The sequence below is a fragment of the Doryrhamphus excisus genome, chromosome 19 (genome assembly GCF_030265055.1).
Source record: "Doryrhamphus excisus isolate RoL2022-K1 chromosome 19, RoL_Dexc_1.0, whole genome shotgun sequence".
NCBI classification, from domain to species: domain Eukaryota; kingdom Metazoa; phylum Chordata; class Actinopteri; order Syngnathiformes; family Syngnathidae; genus Doryrhamphus; species Doryrhamphus excisus.
Genome location: NC_080484.1, coordinates 13,457,934 through 13,482,500, shown reverse-complemented (window position 1 = coordinate 13,482,500; position 24,567 = coordinate 13,457,934). Strand labels below are relative to the sequence as shown.

At 42.3% G+C, this 24,567-nt stretch overlaps 1 protein-coding gene across 1 annotated transcript in view; it reads left to right on the top strand.

The window, feature by feature from the left end:
* vrtn (vertebrae development associated) overlaps positions 1-4,591 on the top strand; it is a 4,738-nt gene extending 147 nt beyond the window's left edge. Inside the window, exons 1-3 of the mRNA XM_058056937.1 lie at positions 1-465; positions 1,840-2,166; positions 2,326-4,591. The exon at positions 1-465 is cut by the window's left edge and continues 147 nt beyond it. Of these exons, the coding sequence (XP_057912920.1) occupies positions 1,855-2,166; positions 2,326-4,068 (2,055 nt within the window). The 5' untranslated portion in view covers positions 1-465; positions 1,840-1,854 and the 3' untranslated portion in view covers positions 4,069-4,591. The remainder of the gene's footprint in view (positions 466-1,839; positions 2,167-2,325) is intronic.
* Positions 4,592-24,567: the final 19,976 nt, after the last annotated feature.

The following is a 24,567-nucleotide window of genomic DNA, read 5'->3' as shown; positions in this document are numbered from 1 at the left end:
GACCAAGTATTCCAAGGACTAAAATATCAATGTGCTTTCCTTTTGTCCTCAGTGAAGAGGTGCTAGATGGCCATGATTGCCCTTTAGTGTGACAACCCAAACAAAGCAAAGCAAGACATCATCTTTCCTAAAACACGAAGAGCCTGCAGACTTTTAACAAGCCACCTTGAACTTTTTGTTGATTAAAGTCAACTCGTCCTTTTGTTAGCACTTCACATTGAAGTTGACCCTGACGATGAGGAGAAGGAGGAGGAGGAGGAAGAGGAGGAAGAAGCAGGAGGGGGAGGAGAAGGAGGTGTTTCTTTACGTGAAGACACAAAACGCGATGGACAATTTCCTGGGGAGGTTTTTTTTGGAGTGTGCTCGATGGTGAAGCTTTTACAGTCATGATGGAGTGAGGAAGCTGCAGGAGGAGAAGTCTTTGCACACCTTTCCTTGCCTCCGAAAACAAGCGGATTATCTCAGGTAGGTTTGCACTTTTTCTGGGTTTCCTGCCGCTAAAACATTGCGCTAACGACGCAGGTAAATATATTAATCCCAAACTTTTCCACGTCATTGCGTCAGCGACGCGAGAAATGCGGCGTTTGAGTTGATTTTCTCACATGTTTGCGTTGTGCTGCGTTCACAGTCGCGTTTGTGTCGATATACGAAAGAGGCCAAGTTCTCGTACAAGGTGAAACTCCAACCACTGTTTGGCTCTTTGCAAGGAACCCTTGGCGAAAACCTCAACTCAAATTTTAGCTCTTAAGTTACCAAATATGGTTCCCATGTGACTTGGAGAAAGGCTAACTAATTCTTAAGTTACCAAATATGGTTCCCATGTGACCTGGAGAAAGGCTAACTAGTTCTTAAGTTACCAAATATCATTCCCAGGTGACTTTGAGAAAGGATAACAAGTTCTTAAGTTACCAAATATGGTTCCCATGTGACCTGGAGAAACGCTAACTATTTCTTAAGTTACCAAATATGTTCCCAGGTGATTTAAAGAAAGTCCAACCAGTTCTAAAGTTACCAAATATGGTTCCCAGGTGATTTTGAAAATGGGAAAATTCCTTTCCAAGTTGTTGAAGCTAATTTAGCTCCTTGTCCGGAACCTAACTTGGCGATTTCACAAGCCTTGTTTTGATCATTCATTTGTATTATGTCATATTTTCATACTAAAAGATGTTGTGATTTTACTATGCAGTGTTCTAGTTCTAGTAGTTACCAAATGTGGTTCCCAGGTGATTTAAAGGAAGGCTAACTCAGCTACAGTTGTGTAGGTGGAAATTGGAAAATTGTATAAAATGTTGCTTCTTGTACAATAAATGCTACGAATAGGTTGAACAAGGTGAAACATGAGTGCAAATTTAGCTCTTAGTGGGGAACCTTGAATTAATTACAATCCCTGATTTTGGTCATTCATTTGTATTATGTCATATTTTCATACTAAAAGATGTTGTGATTTTACTATGCAGTGATTTTTACTGTGCAGTGTCCTAGGAGTAACCAAATATGGTTCCAATGCTGATTTGATTTGATTTTACCAAAATATGGTTCCCAGGTGATTTAAAGGAAGGCTAACTCAGCTACAGTTGTGTAGATAGGTAAATGCAAGAAATGGTTGAACAAGGTGAAACATGAGTACAAATTTAGCTCTTAGTGGGGAACCTTGAACTAATTACAATCCCTGATTTGGTCATTTGTTATTATGTCATGTGATATTGCAGTGTGCAGTGTCCTAGAAGTAACCAAATATGGTTCCAAGGCTGATTTTATTTTATTTTGAAGGGTAATGGTCATCTTCCATTTGTGACTAACTGAGCTGTTGCTTTGTCCTCATTCTTGTACGCTTCTCAGAAGTCCAGCGCAGCCATGATCCAGAGGAACGAGTTAGTGCTATCCGTCCTGAGGGATCTCCAGGAGGCCACGGAGAGCCCGGGCCTGGACACTTTGACCAGGAAAGCCCTGGAGGCAGACCAGGTCCTGACTCCATTCCAGCTGCCCCGCACGCCTTGCCAGGATTTCCCAGAGTGGGTCGGAGTGGATGAAGTGGCTCAAGGATTGTACCCGGGTGACGCCCCCGCGGAACTCCTGCCCCTGCGCTGTAAAGGAAAAGGAAACCTGTTGTTTGACGCGGCTAGCATGCTGCTAGTGGGCAACAGTGCGCTGAGCTTGGAGCTTCAGGTAACAATCCAACACAGAATTTAGGTGTAACCGTGTATCACGTCCAATGAGAGTTGAGCGCTACGCAACTTGATGTCCTGCAAGACTCTTGTTTGATTTCTTGGTAGTGACGTTGGGTTCCCCAAGAAACCGTTTTGACTTGTGTTTTATCCTGCGCAGGTAAGGACCGTAGTGGAAATGGTCCTGTGGAAGAGGTACTACCTGTCCGGCATGATCGACTCCAAGATGATGCTCCAGGCGGTCCGCTTCAGCCTCTGCGCTGAAGAATCCGAGGACATGCTGAACCTCCCGGTGACTGTCCTGGAAGCCATCTTTGACGCCGACGTTAAGGCCTCGTGCTTCCTGGGCTCTTACGCCAACATGTGGCACGTGTACGCGTTGTCGTCTGTGCTGCAGTTCAACATCTACTCCATCTACCCCATGTTCAACCTCAAGATCCGACCTTACTTCAACAGACTCATACGACCCAGGACGTGGCCCCAAAACTCCAAGCCACAAACCCTGCACATCATGTGGTCCGGAGAACTTCATTCCGAGTCCTTGTTCCGACCAGATCATTTTGTAGCGTTGGTAATGTCAAGCGATGTCGCATTTCGAAGTCCTGACAGCGACCCGAGGCCCTCTCCTACCAAAAGCGTCGAGCTCCCGAACCACGAGCCGCAGTTCTCCTATCCCAGTCTGAAAGACAAGTACAACATCACCAAGAGGACCTTCTACCGCTGGAAGAGGCAGTCTCAGGAACACTGCAAAAAGTCTGCAGCCCGCTACGAGGCTAAGTACTTCCTCCAGGCGTGCTACCTGGAAGGGAGGCTCATCCCGCTGCACCAGTTCAAAGAGTTCTTCCCCGAAATCTCTCGCTCGTCTTACTACAACTGGAAGCATGAGCTCCTGAAGTCTGGAGGAAGCTTCTCCACGTCCTCGTCTACAGGAGAGATCAGTCCAGGAGAGAGCACCGAGCAAGAAGTCTGGTCCTCACCAGAAGCCAGGCAGGACGAGTCGGACCAACACGACAGTGTGGCCAGCATGTTTGGCCTGAGCATGGCTAACTTGGATCTGGACCGCGCCCAGAATGTGGCCCACATGCAGGAAGCTAAACGCTGCTTGCAGAACTGCATCGCCGTGAACGCCTCGTTCCCCTTCAGGATCTTCAAGCGTAACTTCCCGGGAATCTCCAGATCCACATACTACAACTGGAGGAGGGAAGCCATGTTGTTCAATAGAGGCTACAAAGCCAGCAGCAGCGAGGACAGCTCGGATGTCGATAAGAGTCAGAGTCCGAAAAGTCTCTCGCCCGTCTCGGAGAATGTCGCCCGGGATGTGGCACCCAGGACGAGGATCTGCAGGCAAAGGCATAGAAGTTTCCGCTTGGCCTACATGGGTAAGAAACAACTGCGAGACGGCGCAAAGTTGCTCATCCGGAAGTCGAAATTGTCCTTAAGCAAGTTCAAGATCAGGTTCCCGTCCTTGTCGCTTTGCTTCTTCTGGCTCTGGAAGAACAGCAACAGGAAGATGAAAGCAGCCAATCAGAGTCCAGAGGCCATTAAAGTTGAGGAAAGGCCCCTAGCCGCCTCCGCAGAAGTCCCGATGGCGGACAGCCACAAGTCGCTCCTTTTTGGGGAGAGCCTCAATTGCGCATCTCGTCCCAGCGTAGCCGATTTGGACCCCCCGCATCACCAGCCCAGCTTGGCGGGGGCGCGGCTGGACGAGCGCATGCTCGCCATGGATGTGGTGGCTCTGGCCAACTTCAAGGCCAAAGCCAAGCTGTTCCTGCAGCAGCGCTTTGAGGAGAAATCCTTCCCCACTTTCAAGGAGTTCCGCTCCTACTTTCCCTTCACGCCGCGCTCCACCTACTACATGTGGAAGCGGGCTCTGCACCACGGGGTGTCGCTGGTTCACGGCTAAAGCCTTACGCTACGGCTTGTTCGCACCCTTTCCTCCTGCTGGAAATTTGCACATGTGTGGAAATGCTGCGGGCGTGTTGGAAACCCACAGGCAAAAGGCAGTTCAAAGCTTTGACTTCCTGCTAGGCACCGTACCGGGCACCCTTGACTTTTCAATGTTATTATGACCCTCCTTGGATTTTTTTTAATGACTAATTCTGACAACTGAGCCTTTTTTTAGACAAGATTTTAGGTACACGCAACCTTTTTTGTTTTGCTAATCAACACGATCGCGACTTGCACTACACACACTTGATGAATGTCACGACCTTGGATTTAAAGATGCTGAATATAAATGAAGATGTTTTATTTTTTCTACTCATGCCAGAACTACCTACGACTTACGATAAGCTATGACTTGAGTCACTCCAGTGTTGCAGGAAAAAGTACCACAGAGCTGTTGTATTTATTTTCTGTTTAGACAAACTGTACTATGTTGGTCAAATAATAAACCGTGCACCGCCAACTCATACTTTTTGCTCTTTTTTTTTGAATACCGATGCAAATTTACACCTTCAGGTATACGGATGGCATGAAAGAAGCGCCCGGCATGCATACAACGTGCAAATGAGATGCTTTGAACAATAGCATGCTAGGTTTTGTGTGTTTTTTCTCTTTATTGTGCTCATGCTAATGAAGCTAATAGTGCTCCAGAGTGGAGGGAAGGGGGTTGGAGGTAATTGTATGCATGGGGATCAAGGTGTTGGAGATAAGGCTGAAGACACTCAAGGTTTCTTTTGGGGTGCGGGGCATGCTAGAAGTGGAGAGACAGGGTGGGGGTCCAGACGTGAAACTGGGACTTTGATCAAGTGATACTGCTTGCTGACCTCTAATGCGTAAAAGTCAGCTATGTTTCCAGCTATAGCAGGTATGCGTAAGGGACAACATGGTAGAATAATTCCATCATTTGTGAAAGCAACATGGTAACTTTCAAACTACCTTTTTATGAAAACTCATTTCAAAATGATTAGATTTTTGGAATAATTACATAATATGTTCAACATATTTTCTTTAATTGCTTTAATTGCATTGCTTTAATATTGTAGTTTGATGCTTTTGTATTGTATGTATTGTACAAATTTACTGTATTGATATTTGTAATTTTATATAACGTTGTTCTTATTTTCAGCACTCCCCTCTCCCGTCAAAGTGCTTTTCCTCTTTGTTCAGGCTGCATTTGTAAGAATAAGAATTTGTTCTTAAATAAAGGTAAAATTAAAAAAATAAATATAATATTAAAAAATAATATAAATATTTTCTATTCGCAAACTTCCCCCCCTGCAGTATAAAATGTCAAATAAGTATATTTATGATAATATGTTAAATAACCTACGCTGGTTTCTTCCTGAACTGGAGTAGAATGTAAATGCATCTCATTTGCATCAAAGTTATTTCAGGTAAGAGGCCTCACTGACTGTTACAATAGATGATTCAATGTGCGTGGGTGCTCAATAATAAGGGTTGGATGGACTTGGCACACTGAACTTGTACTAAATAGTTCATCAAGAGGCCTTTTTAATCAGTGCCGTCTGAACTACTCTCCATTAATGATGTGCAGTTGGAACAGGCTCACGTGCAGCTCCGGTCTTTGTCCACTAGATGGCAGTAATTGGCTGTGATATAAGCCATTGCATGATTAATTCAGGAAATATGCTGCCAAAATGTTTCACTTTGGACACAAAGTCGATTATTACAAGCTAGAATTTCACTTTTGGCTTGTATTTAACAGGTGAACTCCTGAAAAGGCACACACAAGTGGCCATGTGTTTGTTTGTAAGTGCATACAAACATGTACACTTAACTATACTGTTTGTTGGAAATGTAAACATACGCTTAAATCACTTTTTTGTGCTCCTGAAAGCTAATATCTTGATGCCTCTGCCCTGATGGTGGAATGGTGGTCCCATTCATTTTGCCCATGTAGCATACAAGTGTAACTGAAGTTGTAAATCGCTTGTTAATCCAGTAAAACTGTGAGAGCTTGAAGGAAAAGTAGTCACATTTAAACCCGCTCTCATACTCTTCCACCAGTGCATTTTAATATACCTTACATTAATTTAGGCCACTTTCTTTTGCGGCTGAGCTTCATTTTCCATCAGCACTAATCGTTTATGCTGCACAACGCTACCAATTAGGCATAATTCCATAAAAGAGGAATTAGTCTCACACCGCTGCCTCAGGTTTCCATGAAATCATAATGAGGAATCCCACACTTCCTGTTTTGCATTAAACAAACATGCTCTCTGTATATATATTTTTTAAGCTGAAGTGTGTCAGTGAAGGATGTGATGGATGCTCAATATACAGGCGGCCGCCAAACACGCTGCACTGGCACAAATCAACAGATAGATGTCGGTAGAGGGGTCAAAGGTCAAGCAAACACGAGCTGAGTCTATGTCTGCGTTCATCATTATGATGCACCGCTCCTTCTGGTGCAGTCTCCCATAGTTTGGATTCCTTGCAATGATGCCGAAAATAAAGGGGAGCATCTTCTTGTCTCTGCAATGCACCATTTATGTTATGAAAGGTTTCTGCAGCGGACATTTTTGTTTTTAAGTACAACTTTTCAGGGACTCTCGTGCTCATTTTTGTAACATATACATCTGTTTTTTTGTATTTTTGTCTCCCTGTGCTCCTAGACCAGGGGTGGGCAAACATTTTGACTCGCGGGCCGCATTGATATAACAAAATTTCCGGGGGGGGGGGGGCAGACTATATATTTTACATGTAACAGTCCACCTGGTATTATTGTATCGGTAAAATTGTCATGCAATCTGCTATTATTATTTATTATTTTATATTTATATTTAAATATTTAAAGAATAATAAAATATTATAATAATTAAAATAAAATTAAAATAATAATTATTATATTATTATTATGTAAAATATGCAAATATAACAATAGTATTATATATAATTAATATAATAATTAGCATAAATATAATAATCATAATAGTTATGATAATAATATAATAATTATTATTTTAATTTTTATTATCATTATGTGCTTGTGTCTCTTTTTTCAGGAGCACTTTGTAAACAACAGACCATGTCAAACAACGAAATTGATACAACCATCAAAAGGTTGGCTCAGGCCATGATGCCAGGTTGTATGTTGAGTTTAAATTAAATACTTTTGAAAGATTGGGCGGGCCGTATTCAAACACTTGGCGGGCTGCATGTGGCCCCCGGGCCGTAGTTTGCCCACCCCTGTCCAAGCCTGCCTGTTTTCATGCAAACTGTACCACCAGGCACTAGGACCCTGAAGAAGGTCAGCGATGCTTCTATGTTAATGAGCTCGAGCGTAAGGACCCTTGGGCAATGCATTAAGGTGCTGCTATGATACCATAGCGTCAGTAACAGCCTTGGTAAATGTTTGAATTGACCCATCTTGGAGTTTTGTACCTTTTACAATTGTAAATATGTACCAATAAACTGCTTAACCTTTAATAACTACAGGGAAGGTGGTGGTGGTGTGGTAACATCCGGGCGTCTGTATTTATTTGCATTACTATCGATGTAGCCGTTTGCTAACTAGCGACACAACAGCTAACTTTGCTAACTTTCTTGTCTGGTAACACAAGGGCGTTTTCTAGGATACTTATATGTGTAAAAGGTACGTTTTTATTTAATTAAAAACAAGGAATGACAACGTTTTACACTCAATTGACACTGTGCCTTCTTGTTTACTGATTTGCAAGCACAAAAGCATTGTAGCGTCCCCTGCCGTCGCCAGGTAGAACATATCTGCTAGCTGACCATACTTGTGTTGTCTGTGTGCTGCGTTCAAGTGCACATGTTTAGCAATGAGACAAATTGCTGCTGTTCTTCTAATTTGCTTCCCCAGGGAGGAATTAATGATACCATTTAGTGTATTGGTAATGGTAATAAAAAGTAATACAGCCGAACAACACACACCAACATTGTACATAGTGTGTTTGTGTGTCTCAGAGGACTGAATCACAGCATTGTCACATCCAATCAAGTGTATAACGTTTCACACAGAAAGCCAGGGGAGTCCTAAACTTGTCTGTCTGATTGTATTTGTACATCCAGGGCGATGCCTTGCTACTGTCTAGAGACTGTTGGATGGCTTTCTGCGAAAAGAGAGTAAGTCCCTCACATATATGAACACATTTTATGGTAATAGTAGCACCCTCAGCTCACGTGGAAGCAATCTAAATTAGAATGTAGAATCTCTTATAGGGATTGCAAACGTGGAGGACGTGTATGGTGACCAAAGCACTTGGTGCTGGCTCAAGTGGGCTCCTGTACACCCTGGACTGGTGGCCAGCCAATCACAGGGCACATATAGACAAACAACCATCGACAATAGACAATTTGGAGTGGCCAATTAACCTAGCATGTAACCTAGGAATGTGGGAGGAAACCAGAGTACCCAGAGAAAATCCACGCATGCACGGGGAGAACATGCAAACTCCACAATTGAACCCTGGTCTCCTAGCTGTGAGGTCTGCACGCTAACCACTCGACCGCCGTGCAAACCCATGGAAATATATATCTAGTGACTAATGGGGGTGTCACCAGATCTCGTCTCACCAGATCTTGCGAGATTAAAAGGGGACAAAGATTCTCATTCATTCGTGGGCCGGGGCAATAATAACTCCATTTATTAATTCATTAAGCACTTTGGTGTGTTTGTTCCATAGAACAACGGCACGAATGGAGTGAGCCCTTTGTCTGTCTTGTAGTTTTTTGACTCAGTGGGTGGAGGCGGTATATTGCAGTCTAATTTTTAATTCTACTTTTCACAAAAGTAATGTTAAAATCTTGTCTCGTCTTGTAGACCCGATCTCGTGTATGGTTTTGTGTCATCCCTGGTGATTAATTAATTAATTAATTTCTTGTCACATTTTAATATCGCAAGATCTTGTGACACCCCCACAAAACAAGAAAACCAATGAAAAACCCAATCAGATGTTTCTGGTGTCATGCCCGTGCTGTTCTCAGCCACTAGGGGGCACATACGTTATTGTTGCGTTATCTGGGCATCGCTAGACATAGTAAGAGGAAGATCCTCTTTCCCGAATGATATCCCCCCCAGTTATCTTTATTTATATCATCCGGCCTGTCGCTGTTGAAGTGCGATATCACGCTTATTGGCTCGCCTCCCGTTTTTCTCGCCGTTAAGAGGATAGAGTGGTTCTCCATCCCACATCTCACCGCTCTGATGTCCCGATCTCGTTCCCTTCCTGAGCGCGGGTGGTGAGCGGACTTGATTAAAAAGCTATAAAGGCAGCGAATGAGAGATGGATGCTTTAAGAGCCAGTCGGGAGCGATGTATGATTGCATGGAGATCCTCGCCATGCGTTCCCCCAGAGCGTCTCTTTTGATGGCTCGGCTTCATCCGGCGTCAGTTTGCCAGCGGAGACACTCTTGGCCGATAATGAGTAATGCGCCTAATATTCTCCAGACGGATAAGGCTTGTTTCAAATCGGACGTGCGGCCCAGATCGCACTCGAAGAAGCCGACTCACGGGATTTGGACGGTCATCTGTTGCGCAACTCCCGTGCTGTTTTTCCAAAGCTAATAAATCAAGACGGATTGAAGCTTCGGCCCACAGGGAGGGGGGGAAGTTCCATTTAATTTACAGTTAATAGAAACAAAGCGACTTGTCCTTGTATTTTTCCTCTTGGTTCCTAGCACGGGTCACTTCATTAGGTACACTTACACGTAGCGTGCAAGCTTCCCCGCAAAAGGATTGTATTTGGGGTGTAATGTACTAGACCAGGGGTGGGCAAACTACGGCCCGGGGGCCACATCCGGCCCGCCAAGTGTTTGAATACGTCCCGCCCAATCTTTCAAAAGTATTTAATTTAAACTCAACATACAACCTGGCATCATGGCCTGAGCCAACCTTTTGATGGTTGTATCAATTTCGTTGTTTGACATGGTCTGTTGTTTACAAAGTGCTCCTGAAAAAAGAGACACAAGCACATAATAATAATAAAAATTAAAATACGAATTATTATATTATTATTATAACTATTATGATTATTATATTTATTATATTAACGCTAATTATTATATTAATTATATATCATAATATTGTTATATTTGCATATTTTACATAATAATAATATAATAATTATTATTTTAATTTTATTTTAATTATTATATTTTATTATTTTTAAAATATTTAAATATAAATATAAAATAATAAATAATAATAGCAGATTGCATGACAATTTTACAGATACAATAATACCAGGTGGACTGTTACGTGTAAAATATATAGTCTGCCCCCCCCGGAAATTTTGTTATATCAATGCGGCCCGCGAGTCAAAAAGTTTGCCCACCCCTGTACTAGACGATTACAAGTGTTGCAGAGCAATATCAGCCATGGCCTTTAGGGGGCGCCAAAAACAGAAAAATTAGACTTTTGGTATAATTACGGTCATCCCTTGTTCATGAAGTAAAGCCAATTTCCCAAACCAGCTTCCATTTCCATGTAGAAATCACTAAAAATCACCTTCCTGTTCGTCCTTGCATTCCTGGACGTTCGCCATCAAGCACAACTTTCCTGTCATTGAGTTTGTTTTCTGTCTCATGACTATTCCAGTCTATGTTTACACCGGGAACGTGTGATGTGTTTGCGCCGCGTGTCCCTGGAGGCAGCGTTGAAGGAACAAAAGCACTGCCAGGAGAACCCCGAAGAGTTCTGCTAATAACTTTGCATGGAAGATTAGCAGCGATAAAAATAACAGTGATACTAATCCAGTAACAGGTAATCAAATTAACAAACTACACTGTGAAATATGGCGTGTCAATATGCGCTGATATCTATCACTACCGCTAGCGCTGTCACAAGATCTCGTGCAACAAGATCTCTCGAGATTAAAACATGACATAATCTCTTGTTCTCATGGGCACTCGGCCTGCGACGGTAATGGAATATTTTAATGAATTCATAAATGAATGAAAATGAAGTGGATAAGTTGGCCAGCCTCGGTATATTTCCTTGTGTACGCATCTGTTTCCCTCAAGTTTTGCCTCTCATGAAACATCTTTCAATGGCACATGTCGCTTCTAGCCCCCAATATGTCGCCAATTCATTTGCACATTTGAAGGTATTTAAAAAGTAAGACAATAATCACTTTAGAGATATTGTGACATGATTAGCTTTGTAACGGTCGGTAGTATCCGCCAAGCATCACTGAAGATAGCAACGCAATACAATACTGCACCATCCCATAGTGCAGCATAGCATACATCATCATAGCATAGCCTAGCATACCTTATTTATGCATGTACTTACACAATATGCAATGCTATACCATGGCATAGCATACATTACCCTTGCCTTATTATAGCCTGGTATAGCATATCATACTCGACCACACCACACCATACAGCACAGCGTGCCATACTGACAGCATAGCCTAACATAGCATCACATACCTTTATTGTAGCATAGTACCTGCTAACATATTTTCCCCAATGGATAGTTTTATTTATTTAATCCCCAAGTACTTGAAGGGGCTTCCAGTACCCACACTGTAGAACCAATAGCATAGCATAGCATAGCATAGCATAGCATAGCATAGCATAGCATAGCATAGCATGGCATATTTTACCATGTAATACTAGACTTGTCCTCAGCACACAATATACTGTTCTATACCACACCATAGCGGAGCATAGCATAGCATAGCATAGCATAGCATGGAGGACGTTGTTTGTTCTGCTGGAATATTTGACACTTAATTAGTCCAATGGCATGTATGGATGTATTAATATTTTGCATGCAGTGTAGAAACTGTAAGTCGCCCTGAGGCCCAAAGCGTATCGCTAATTGCACATTTCATATTCCGGCGATGCCAAATGCGGGTGCACACGCAGGCTAAACAGAAGCGTTCTGTAAGACACACTTGATAAAAGACTCTTGAATATTTCATCATCATCAGCCAGAGGAAAGCACTGACACAAGCCCACATTTATTCTACAGACGTCGCCGATCTATAAGAGAACGTCTTCATGATTCCAACAAGTCTTGGGGTGCTGTGGAGGATTTGATGAGTGTGGCTCCGCAAATTGATCCCAGATTTGATGGAGGAGTTCTTGGATGCTCAGGGGGGATCAATGCTGTCGCTTTTTGAGGCAATTTGCATTCAAAAAGTAGCTCTGTGCTAAAAAAGAAGACAAGTGCAATCCGGAGAAGGGTGTGTTTCCACGTACCCCTCACCCAGTCGCACCATATATGCACTCTGTGAAGTACCGCACAAAGGCACAGCAAGACCCCCCCCCCCAGGGCTTCAATAGCATATTTTCAAGAAAAAGATAAAATGAAAGAAAAGAAGGAAATTGTGGATTTTGGTCTTTGGAGGTAGCAGAGATGAGAGAGGATGCTGAGGTTCTCATTGGGAGTGACCAGGATGGATAGGATCAGGAACGAGTGCATCAGAGGGACATTACATGTTAGAGGCGTTGGAGATAAAGTCAGAAAAAACCATATCGAAACCTTAGCCAAAGTTGGAAGTTGACAGCTATGATCGATAGTCGTTTCAAAACCTGAAACAAGGCCGCTCTAATTGGCAATCAATGCATTCTCACATAAAGCTTTGTCTTTTTTCTCCTTTGTGAGCTCCTATTACTACACCAGGCACAACAAATGAGGATGATATTAAAGCGTCTGATGCCAAAATAATTAATGTCCCACTGTTTTGACACAAACAAGCCAATGCTCTAAGCTGAAGCAATTCATCACAACAGTGGCTTGTTTTCGGATGTTCCTCGACTGACATTTGCCGTTTAATCTGATGCAAATGTGAAATTAAGCGCAGGGTTGAGAAGACGGCGCAGCGAGTTTAATTGACTCGGCTTTTAACAAGATACTTTGTGCATTTCTGCCCGCGGGGGCTCACACGACGAGTAGCGGAATAACCTCCTCCCAATCCAGCCGACGCACACCCAGCATGCAAATAAGGGCGCTAAGCCTTTTTATTCCAGCGTTCGTCGGATGTCGGCGGTCTTAACTGAGACGCACATCTGGAGTGGAATTTCGGGGTGGGCCCCCAGGAGCAGGGGGAGGAGGGGGGGCTTAGGATCATCACGCCGCCTGCGCTCCAAAGCCGGGAGGGTATCGATGCTAATGGCTGCCAGCCAGCCCTGCAGGGCGCCACCTGTATAATCTCTGCTAATACTCTCACCACCCACGGCTGTTTACTTGGCCGTTTGCATGACTTTAGTCCTCCACATATTCCCCACAAATGCTGCACACCATGGATACCTCCAGTCCTTTGGCCCTACGCATTAACCTGGATTTGCATTTAGCAGGGGAGTTTGGTTTCTGAAACAGCTTGGGTGACTTTGATACGTTGGACTGAAATGTGGCAAAAGACTCAAAACGGGCAAACACGTAACACATGTACATATATATACACTTATATACTATGTATACTAAGATTGTGAACGATCATGTTCACAATGATATTTTAGTACCTTTTGGTTCAGGCTGATCATGTTTGTGATTTGAAGAAACATGTTTGCTCTTTCATCGCTGAACACGATTTATCTTTCACAGTTGCTCAATCGCTCGTGGATGTGAAAAACGTTTCAGTGGATAATTTTTTTTTGGAGCGACGTATATTATATTACAATATTATAAAAAATTGCAATATTATATAAAATTAATAAATTATAATATTATAATTAATTAATAATTATAATATATATTTTTTATATATATTTTAATATATATATATATATATATTTTTTTGACGGAAAAACAGTTAAGGCTCAGGATTTTTTTAACTTTAAGCCCTAAACATGCAAAAACTTTGATTTCCAATTCTATATTATTTTTAAAATAAATGAATGGCCATGATAAGCATTTACATAAAATGTGATTAAGTAATTATTTTATTAAAGAATTCGGCCTGACTATTTCCCGCGAGGGACCACTGCCTGACAGCATGCTTGGGGATATGATGCGCTCTATTACACATTTTAAAATATTGTAAGAATGCCCCTTCATACATTTGGATCATGACTCTATAGTGTAAGATTCATGTTTACATCAACAAATGTAACCCTAAAATCATATTGAATGGAATCGTTTGTTCACTATATCTGATCGTTATATCGTTTTTGGCTAAATGTGTGGCTAAATTTGTGTATCTTGATGCGTATCAAATCGTCCATCCCGACGTTAGACCATACCGTAAGTTGGCACTGCCTACCATGCCTTATCGTAGCATAGCATGACATTCCATACAATGCCATACTATACCGTGCCATGCCATGCTGATTTCAATTTCTTAGCATAATTCCGGAAAAACGGAAACTCTTTCCCAATGACCACGTCCACCAGGAGCGTTTCAAATCCTCTAAGCCTTGTGGACCTACTGAGCTGGCAAATGGCAAAAGTGTGGAGTTGGTGGCCCCGCTGGGATTACGACAGTCGTGTTTTTAATTAGCATTTAATGACATTATAATTACATTTTCCTGTCAATGTCCCCCAGTAATTGTCCCTGTGGGCGTTCAAACTATATGGACGCATGGGCGTGATATCGTCTGAATCGTGCTGGGCAGAGACAGACTACACGGGCAAACGTTTGCCACTTTTATCCAAGTTTTCGGGTTATGACTAGTCGGGCGCTCGGGTTTGATTGTGAACATTGCTGTGCATACAGCTGCTATGGTGTCCCGTGTAAACAACAGCGTTATAAATAATCTCCCAGCGTGAACCATCTGCTGTTTGTGTTTGCATCGCACAGTCTGCACCTGCAATTAGCATTCGTTCGCCAGAGACTGACTCAAACCTTTAATTATGTCAGAGGGGCCTACAATTTTCAAAACAGAACCCGTGCTGTGTGCTTGGTTCTGGCTCATGAGATGGGATCTTGATTTTAATTGTAGTGCGCTTGTAGAAACGTGTGAAGCAACTTAATTGGTTCCACACCTGCCCATGATAAGTGAATTTACTGTAAAGTAGGATTTACTGTATTTATAAATATTTTCATAGTTAGAGCTAAGAAAAACCTTCTTAATATGTTTTTTTTTTAAAGATTATTAGAGCCCTCTAGACATGAACTAGCACCCCTACAGTCACCGTTACATGCCTGTTGTCATTGTCCAATATAGTAGAATTAATAAGAGCAGATTTAAGACAGGTGCTTGTGTGTCACTGTTATTTGTGTTTTACCTCATTTAGCCATTTTTATGTTTGGAAATTCATGTAGTTAAAAAAAAAAACGGAAAAGCATGATTTATTATATTTTAATTATATTTTTGTAAAACCGTATTCGATGAATAAAGCTGCCAGAGATTAATGTACATATTTTTTATATTTAATACAGAGTGGGATTCAGGTCTGACATGAATCATGCGGGGATGTTTTTGATTGTAATTAATGTTTGACGCCTTTTCTGACTTCATCCCTGCCGGTTTTTCCTATCTTTTCAATTCAATTCCCTGCAAATTCTGCTTAGCAACAAGGGAAAAGAAGAAGTGTTGAACTTTTGTTATCTCAGCTACTAAATAATTTCAGCAGGAAGAAAAACTGGGAGTAAACACGGACGGACGTTTCACTGGTGGATAGTATCTAGCAGTATTTTTTTTCTTCCATATAAAAAGCCCACATTCCTTTCACCCATAGTCCAACCTACACTAATGTATCATTTGAGGTTAATTATTGAACTGTTCATACCTTTTCTAGGCTGAAATTACAATGTTGGACTTTTGAGAGTGCTGGATAAGAAGGTCCATTATGTTTGGTCTAGTAGAATCTAATAGAATTGTGTTGCGGTGAGATTGCACATTCTCTGTATTTATTACTGGAAACATCTACTGAGCTCTGCCAGGGAAAAAAAACCCCTTCTATTTCCAGTTTGTGTGCAGTGAGTTGGAACAGAGGTCTCTCACAGAGGACGCTGGTGTATAACCCACATGACAGCCAATATGCAAAAATGTCTGTCTGACTATTTCTGGTAGTGATGTGACTTAATTCCCAGCTTTGGGCGCACACTCCCTCTCGGTGGGTTTTTTTTTGCGTGGGTGGGAGTCAATCTTCTCCTGCGAGGCTTCTGTTTCGCTCCATTTAACATCCCGCTGGGGCATGAAGAATGTGTTACTTCTGAAATTTAGCAAGGCTCTTCTTTACAAATGAAATACAAATGAAAGGCAGATTTTCAAGTCATTTCTAGACCAAGTTTTATACAACGTGTATAGTTGTATGTAAAGTTTTCCATCATTTTTATGAATAAATCAATGGATATTTGGTTCTATTATTTCATTCTGATATATGGTAATGGTAATGGTTTTATTTCATTTGAACATGCATCAGATTACAATTGAATGCATCACATAATCAGTTCACAGTTCCACATGTCCAAAAGGAGTAGATAGAAGCAAAGCTTATTAAATCCTACCCTCCATCTGGTACTTTTACAATCAGTAACTGTTACATTTGTTCACTTCCTGCTTTCCATAATACAGTTTAAGGTTGTTTTTTTGTTTTTCTTTTAAATAATGCACCTCGTACAAGGTGTGCGAGGTGACTTCTAGCCTGAGATCATATTTCTCCTATATCACACAACTGATGGACCCAGTATTATTTCAGAAGTGAAATGAGGTTTATTGGATTAACACAATATAATATCCATCAAAACAAAATTAGGCAGTTGCAGCAATCTGGTCACCCCTGTCATTTTGTTGATTTGAATACCTCCATCTATGTTGTTCATTGAACAAAAAATGGGTTTTGTTAGCTATTTAGGCCTGGAATTGCATACATAGATACATCCACGCATCTAATCAAAGGTATTTAAGGTTGCCGTTTCCCTTTGAATAACCAGTGAAGACGAGCAACATGGGGTCCACAAAAGAGCTGTCAAATGACCTGAAAATGAAAATTGTTCAACATCACATTTTACCCAAAGGCTGCAAAAAAGCAGTGAGCTTTCCAAAGTGTGGAACATAATGAGGAAATGGAAGAGCACCAAAACAATTACTGTTAAGGCCAGAAGTGGTAAGCCAGAAAAATATCCGAGGCAAAGGTGAAGGATGGTGCGAATTGTCAAAGACAGCCTACAGACCACTTCCAAAGAACATCAAATTGTAGTTTGTCGCATGAAGGATACAAAAGCGAGCTTCATTTTGGAATAAAGTGCTGCGGTGACGCATATTGCACATCTTGTGCTAATCCAATAAACCTCATTTCACTCCTGAATGATTGCTCTAGCCATCACTTTATTTCATAGTAGATTTGCAAATACCTAATGATTTATAATTGAAAATGCTGATAATTGTCAGAGGGGCTCAAACGCTGGCATACCACATGACTTCCCCATTTCTCTTGTGTGAGTTGTTGGAAAAGAACAAATGTCTGATCATTTTACAGCGCCAGTTTCCATCGGAGAACCCCCGCAGGGGGTTCATAGATGAAATGGCCAGATTACATCAAAGCAATTATTTGAACACAGGGAGATTTTTTTTTCTTTCCCGAAATGAAATGTGGGTATTTTGCATTCAAATGAGATCCCGCCGAGCATCCCTAATCATTCAAACAAAACAGATTACGCATGTACGATAGATAGAGCCTCTTAAGTCCAGAAATACTCAAAAGAACCTCCCCCTGCTGTTTCTTTGACCTCTTCCTGTACACTGAAAATGAAAGAGTGAGAGAGAGAGAGAGAGGGAAGCAAATCCCATCCCTCCATTCCCCTGATTAATTAGTTCCAAGTTAGCCGTGAAAGTAATACGCTGATAAGGGCCCAAACAAACACAAGCCAATTATGGGGCGTCTCCGTGTGAACTCACCAGTCGTGGATCCGTGTCAGGCTGCTTCTGATTACACAGATTGTTTTCACCGGACCCTGAACAAGATGTTCCCGTGCATGATCCAAAACTTAGATACACCTGGAGATGTCGATGCTAACTGTTTGTAGCTATAGGCAGCCTGTGATCTCACCCGCTTCATATTGCGCCATCCACTGATTCTTCAGCCACCATGCTTCACTGACACCCTTTGACCTGGTGGCAAGTTTTTTTTTGTTATTTTCCCCCCCGGCAGCCAAAACAGCTGGAGGCTTCAACTTGCGGAATAATTCTGGATTGATTCACGGCAGAGCGGCAGGCTCATTCAAAACGAGGCAGTCGGAAGCTTTTTAGCCTTGACTCCAACTGTGCTTTGTAGCGCATTTCAGAGAGTTTTTGGAAGGAACCAGCATGAGCAAAAGCTTCCATTTTTTCCATTACTGTTCACCGTGGTGAAGTGACATCGTCGAGTGCAATTACCCACACAGCAATCAGCCTTATCTGCATGTTCAGGATATACTTTCATGTTGTGCTACAGCTACAGATACAGGATGTGCATCTTGTTTGTGGAAGCTAACTCTCCCACTCCTGAACCTCTGCATACAAAAGGGTGTCTAAACACGCTTTTGTCTGTGCTATTATTTGTTTTGACAAATACACCGCATCATGGTGTTATCATGAAACCCATAAGTGGGACTGAAATTTCCCCCGACAGCTCATTGCGCTCCCAGAATGCACCCACTGTAACTTTAGAGTGGTTAGCTGAATCATAATGACATTTGCTACGCACCATATGAGGACTGATAAGCACATGTGGGTAAAATCTGAGCAAGGTTGGTTGCAAAACATGGCTGCCGTCAAGCAAAATATCTTTTCTGGACCACGGGTGAGACTTTTCCAATGAATTGTCGATAGTCATTCACCATTGGTCTCATGAGTATAAAAAAAGGATATCTATATTACTTGTATGCCAGCATGTATTCCAAAACATTCGAAGCACATTGTATCATTGCGTGAAAAGTAGTTACAACCCGACTGGTTCCCGCAAATCAGTTGTAGAATAAATTCAGCAGGTAATGCATGTTCATATTGTTGCTAACATCATGCAAACGCTAACCAGAGATATATTTCAATGTTATTTTGAACATCAGTGTTTTTGTAAATATTGAAGAGAATTGTGTACCGTTCAATTCCACCCTCGGCCATCTCTGTGTGGAGTTTGCATGTTCTCCCCGTGCATGCGTGGGTTTTTTCTGGGTACTCCGGTTTCCTCCCACATTCCAAAAACATGCTACGTTCACCCGCGGTCGAAAATGAATGAATGATTCATTCATTCATTTTCTACTGCTTTTTCCTCACAGGGGGTGCTGGAGCCTATCCCAGCTGTCTTCGGGCGAGAGGCAGGGTACACCCTGGACTGGTGGCCAGCCAATCACAGGGCACATATAGACAAACAACCATTCACACTCACATTCATACCTATGGACAATTTGGAGTCGCCAATTAACCTAGCATGTTTTTGGAATGTGGGAGGAAACCGGAGAAACTCCACACAGACATGGCCGAGAGTGGAATTGAACCCGGGTCTCCTAGCTGTGAGGTCTGCCTGTACCTACAACAGGATCACCTGAGGTTCTCATGACTAATGAATATATCTGCATTGATGCAAATGTATTTTTTTTTTTTAGAATGATCATTTACATTAATTGCATTGCTTCTGTTTGAACCTTTGAGAGAGTTTTTCCTTAACTCTATCACCATTCATTGTTGAGAGGCAGGGTTGGAGACCACATCATGTTTACCCGCCTGGTTCAGCCAGCCCTGTGTTCAACCTGGGTTTGAGCCAAGGTCTGCAGAATGAGAAACAAGAGTGCAGGCTGTTGATCTGTCAGCTTGATGTCAAGTGCGACTCTTAAGGTGTGGGAGTGAGGTTTACCACTGCACTTCCGCACGGCCACATTACACTCACTTCTCAGAACCCTTAAACCTCTCTTATCGGGTCACAGCATCAATGTAACCTGACTGATCCGGCCAGCCCCTCGTTCCGCCCTGGGCTGGAAGCAACATCCACAGAATGAGAGACAAGAGTACTGTCAGGTGTCGAGTCGGGAAAGACGTATGGATAGAATACAGTACACGGCACAATCCGCCTTTTCCTGTAGTGAGGTAGCCTAAATACCTCGAATTGTGAAGGTGCACGTCTTGGCACCTCCTACCCAGGAAATCAAAAAGGAAGCCACAGGGAAGTCAAAATATAAAGGGACAACAGAACATAACAGGGGATCTTCAACAATGGGTCTTTCTTGCATACCGACCAGAATGATCGATCCCTCACAGCAGTATGGGCTTCACCTCGGGGATGACAACAGAGCTTCCACAAAGACTGGGTGGCCACTGGACGGGGGAAGAAGATAATTAAGTGTCAATTACAAGGAACAACACCAGGCAGTCAGTCAGTCAGTCAGGTGACCTTGGCTGCAGGAGAGGTTTGTCTTAATTTGCTCCACTCGCCCGAATGGCCGTCTCTCTCTGCTTTATGGACAGCTCACTCACCAACAATCCGCTTTCTTTCCCTCTCTTGTTGTCACTCTTGCCGGCGGTATTTACGACCCCTCCAATGCCGTTCTTCTCCTCCCCTCCTCCTTCATTCAGGAGAACCATTCAGGTCGATGGTACCCGGCGAGCTCTAAAGGCCACTCGCTCATTGCCGCTCATGTCTTCCTTTGATTAAAAGGCCACGACAACAGCCGCCGCGACATTCTCCACCCTTTCTACTCATCGACCGTTATCTTGTTGCGGCAAAGCGGAAGGTCGGAGCGTCGTTGGAGCGCCATTTATCCCCGGCGAGCTCGATTGAGTGCCGGCTTTTGTATGTGCAAACACAATGCACTCAGGGCGCTTTAAAAGGCATTTAAATGGAGCTGTTAATATGCCTGGACTCTAACACGTCTAGTTCTCCGGCTGTGTCCTGGAAGGTACATCATTTACCTAATCATTATTTATGTATACAGTCCATTCTTGCCATTCGCCTGGATTATGTTCCTGGCGGAAGACCCCAAATAATGGAACTATTCATTAGGAATGTGTGGTTTTCATTGTCTAGGGCAGGGATTCTCAACTGGTTGGTTCGTGGAGCCGTTTTCCGCATGACTATGCCCTGGCAAAAAAAAAAAAATAATGTAAAGATCCGATGTCCATGAATACACCTCGCATTCTTGTCTGTGTTCATTGCTTGTTATCCGCCACAAGCTGCGAAACGGTTACAAACGTCATTTTACGTATAAGATATTTGAAGGAAGCTGCACGGTAGTCGTGTGGTTAGCGCGCAGACCTCACAGCTAGGAGACCAGGGTTCAATTCCACCCTCGGCCATCTCTGTGTGGAGTTTGTATGTTCTCCCTGTGCATGCGTGGGTTTTCTCCGGGTACACATTCCAAAAACATGCTAGGTTAATTAGCGACTCCAAATTGTCCATAGGTATGAATGTGAGTGTGAATGGTTGTTTGTCTATATGTGCCCTGTGATTGGCTGGCCACCAGTCCAGGGTGTACCCCGCCTCTGAAAGAAAATGAATGAATATTTAAAGGAAGCAGCTCTGTGATTAGGCAAGGAATAGTACTGTACAGTATTGGGAATAATACTGGGGGCTTACAAGGTAAAACATTAAATACAGCCATGGTCCAATCACAAAAATGACAGCACAAGGTGTAACAAGAAAGTAAACACACATGGGACAAGTAGTACTACTATGAGGAATAATGAACAACTGTGTTAACTTTAAATGCGTAACTTGTTACAAATACAAATACAAATAGCGGAAGCACTCCCAGTGGAATACTTGCTGCAAATCAACCTCAAGCCGACTTTACCTCCAGCAGCCCCCAGGTAAGATGGTTTCTAGACTCCTGCTTTAAACCCTACAGTACGCTTCTGACAGTTACTAAACATATTTATATTCAGTGTTGCACATTAAGAAACAATCATAGGAACATAGTAATTGTACTTCCAAAAGGTGAAGTTAGACAGTATCACGTTTTGTCAAAGCATCATTCTGCTGGAAAATGTTGAGTGTGACAGAGCCTTCTGCAGATAGATTATTTAAATCAATTTGGGTGTAACTGATTACTGGCCTCCTAGGTGTAATGGTGCATCTTTAAAATCAATGAGAGTTTTCCTTTGTAAGCTTTTCTGGGCTTCCAGGGCTTTTTCGCCTGGGAAGTCACATGACTCACAACTTTTTGACACCCTGAAGAAGGCAACAAAGTTCTTTTTTTGCAGACGAGAGGTGGTTGGGGTTGTTTTTAGTCGGGACTCCAAAGCGGAATCAACTTTCTGGGCTCATTAGCTAACTAGCTAGAGGAAACAATGACTTGTTTATGAGCGGCGACAAACACAGAAAACAATGCTGAAGCTGCTAGCAGACTCACTGTTTACTGACACACATGTACACACACACACACACACTGAGGAAGGACTACGATGGCGGCCGCAGGCGATGTTCTCAGCGGGCCGGGTGCATTGTTAAAGATAATGACGGCAGCCAGTGTGTGGGAGGGCGGGCGCATTATTCAAAGTGTCGCTCTCGCTCGCCGTTTCATGTTCGCTAGGAGAAAGTGCCATCGCATCACCGCCGCTAACTCAGGCAACCGTGACGACGACGGCGCGGAGGTTAGAGGTTTACCTCGGGGAATGGTACAGACACAGAAGTGGACGCCGGCGTCGCTTTGCAGGGTCAATGGTGACTTTTTCAGCATTTTCTCTTTTAATGTTAGCGCTAATGAAACAACAATTTCATCCCATTGGTGACACAGCACCCCTCTTTGCATACGATGCTATGCTAAGCATTGTAAGTCTAAAAAAATAGGAAGCAGGTCACGTCCACACAACTTTTTGTTGTTGTTTTTGGCACTATTCTAGCTGGGTTATTAGGCAAATGGAACACACACACACACACAATGAAATGGGAAGACAACAAAATGAGTTTTCTTCCAAATGAAATGTTTTTGCCAGAGGCTAAGTGAAACTATTGTGTGTGTGTAACATTGTCAGAATGGTAATCAGTTGAATGTGTTTCATGTAGCATAGCTGAATGTTGATGCTAACCAATACTCAGGACATAAAGGTTAAAAGTGCAATAAATAGTGTTACTTTGCGTTGTTTGCTAGCTGGAAGGTTGTTTTTTTGGTGATAATAAATATTAATTAATAAAACTGATAACACTTTATGCTCTGTTTTTGACCCTATGCTAGCAGTTAGGCTAATGTGATAGTTTGTGTACAGTAATAGCCAATCAGGATTATAAAGATAAATATAAGTTCTAGTGTCAACTAGCAGTAGTCTTAGCGGTGGTTTGTCTGTTTGTGTCATTATTTAGATGGAACTAAGCCAGATAATTCCGTTATTCTATGTCACGCTAGCTAGCTTCCTGTAAAAATGACAGCTGGATATCGATTTACACGTCCAAATCATTAAATGTGTCAAGCAAAGGCTTCCGAGAATGTCAAATGGTTTTTTTTTAAATGTCAAATTGTCCAAATGTGACACGGAGCAGGCCTAAGCACATGATTGGTGACCTAGCGGCTAAGCTAGTGTTAGCCTGCTAACAATAATGTAGTTTCTGCATAACAGTCGGGAAGTCACTGAGTGAGTTTTTATGTAATGTTCTCTGCGTTTTCATACATTAGCCACCACCTTTTCAAACATTAGTTAGGATCTACTGTAGATGAAAACATACCATGTATAAAACACTACTGGCTTATTTTACTCCCCCCAAAAATGTAGAACGCTTCCTCGAAGGAAGCCGGCGTTCTCCAGCGACCATGTGCAAATATCAGTACATGAAAACATCTCATGTCTCTCACTCTGCTTGCATTGGAATTGATAAATCTTTACACAAGCATCTGGCGTGCTCCGCGGGGCACCCCCAACCCCCTCCAACAAATCCATAAAATTCAGTTATATCACTCCCGCCTTTTCCATTTCTCGCTTCTGCGGGCTTGCAGACAAACCAGAATAAGATATGTCAAAAAAAAAAGAAGACAAACAAATAAACCATGACGATAGCTACTGTGAACATATACTGTAGATCATTTCTTATACACTTATTGAAAAATAAAAAGGATTTTCATACATTTTCTTTGTTTAATTTTATTATATAATTATACAGACATTTAATAATTTATTTTATGTTATAAAAACAAATAAATGAATAGAAATCTAATTAGAATTAAATTTTCACTGAAAATAATAAATAGACAATGTTGAAAAAAAAACATTGGAAAATGGTACCAGAAGTACAATAATTCCAGATTTCCCGTGTGGGCGGGAAGAGGGCAGCCATAAGCCAATTAAGACTGTGAACTATGGCATTGCTATTATGAAAGATAATAAATGTAATATGGCCGTGGCAGTGTGCAAGGCATTATAGGAAGCGCACACTGAATTCTTAATGCACACCTTGCAATCCAACCTGCCCCCCCAATGTTCACAGTTAAAACAGCTGCTTGCTACTTGTTGATGTCCAATAGGAAGCTGTAGTAATTCTACATTTGATCACATTTAAGTTAAGGTTTGTCAGATCAACCCACGTAGACGTTTGGGCTTGTGTGGACCGGGAATAGCATTTGACTCAATACCAACTTTCAAGCACCAGCGATCACAGGTTCCGTTTCATAACACA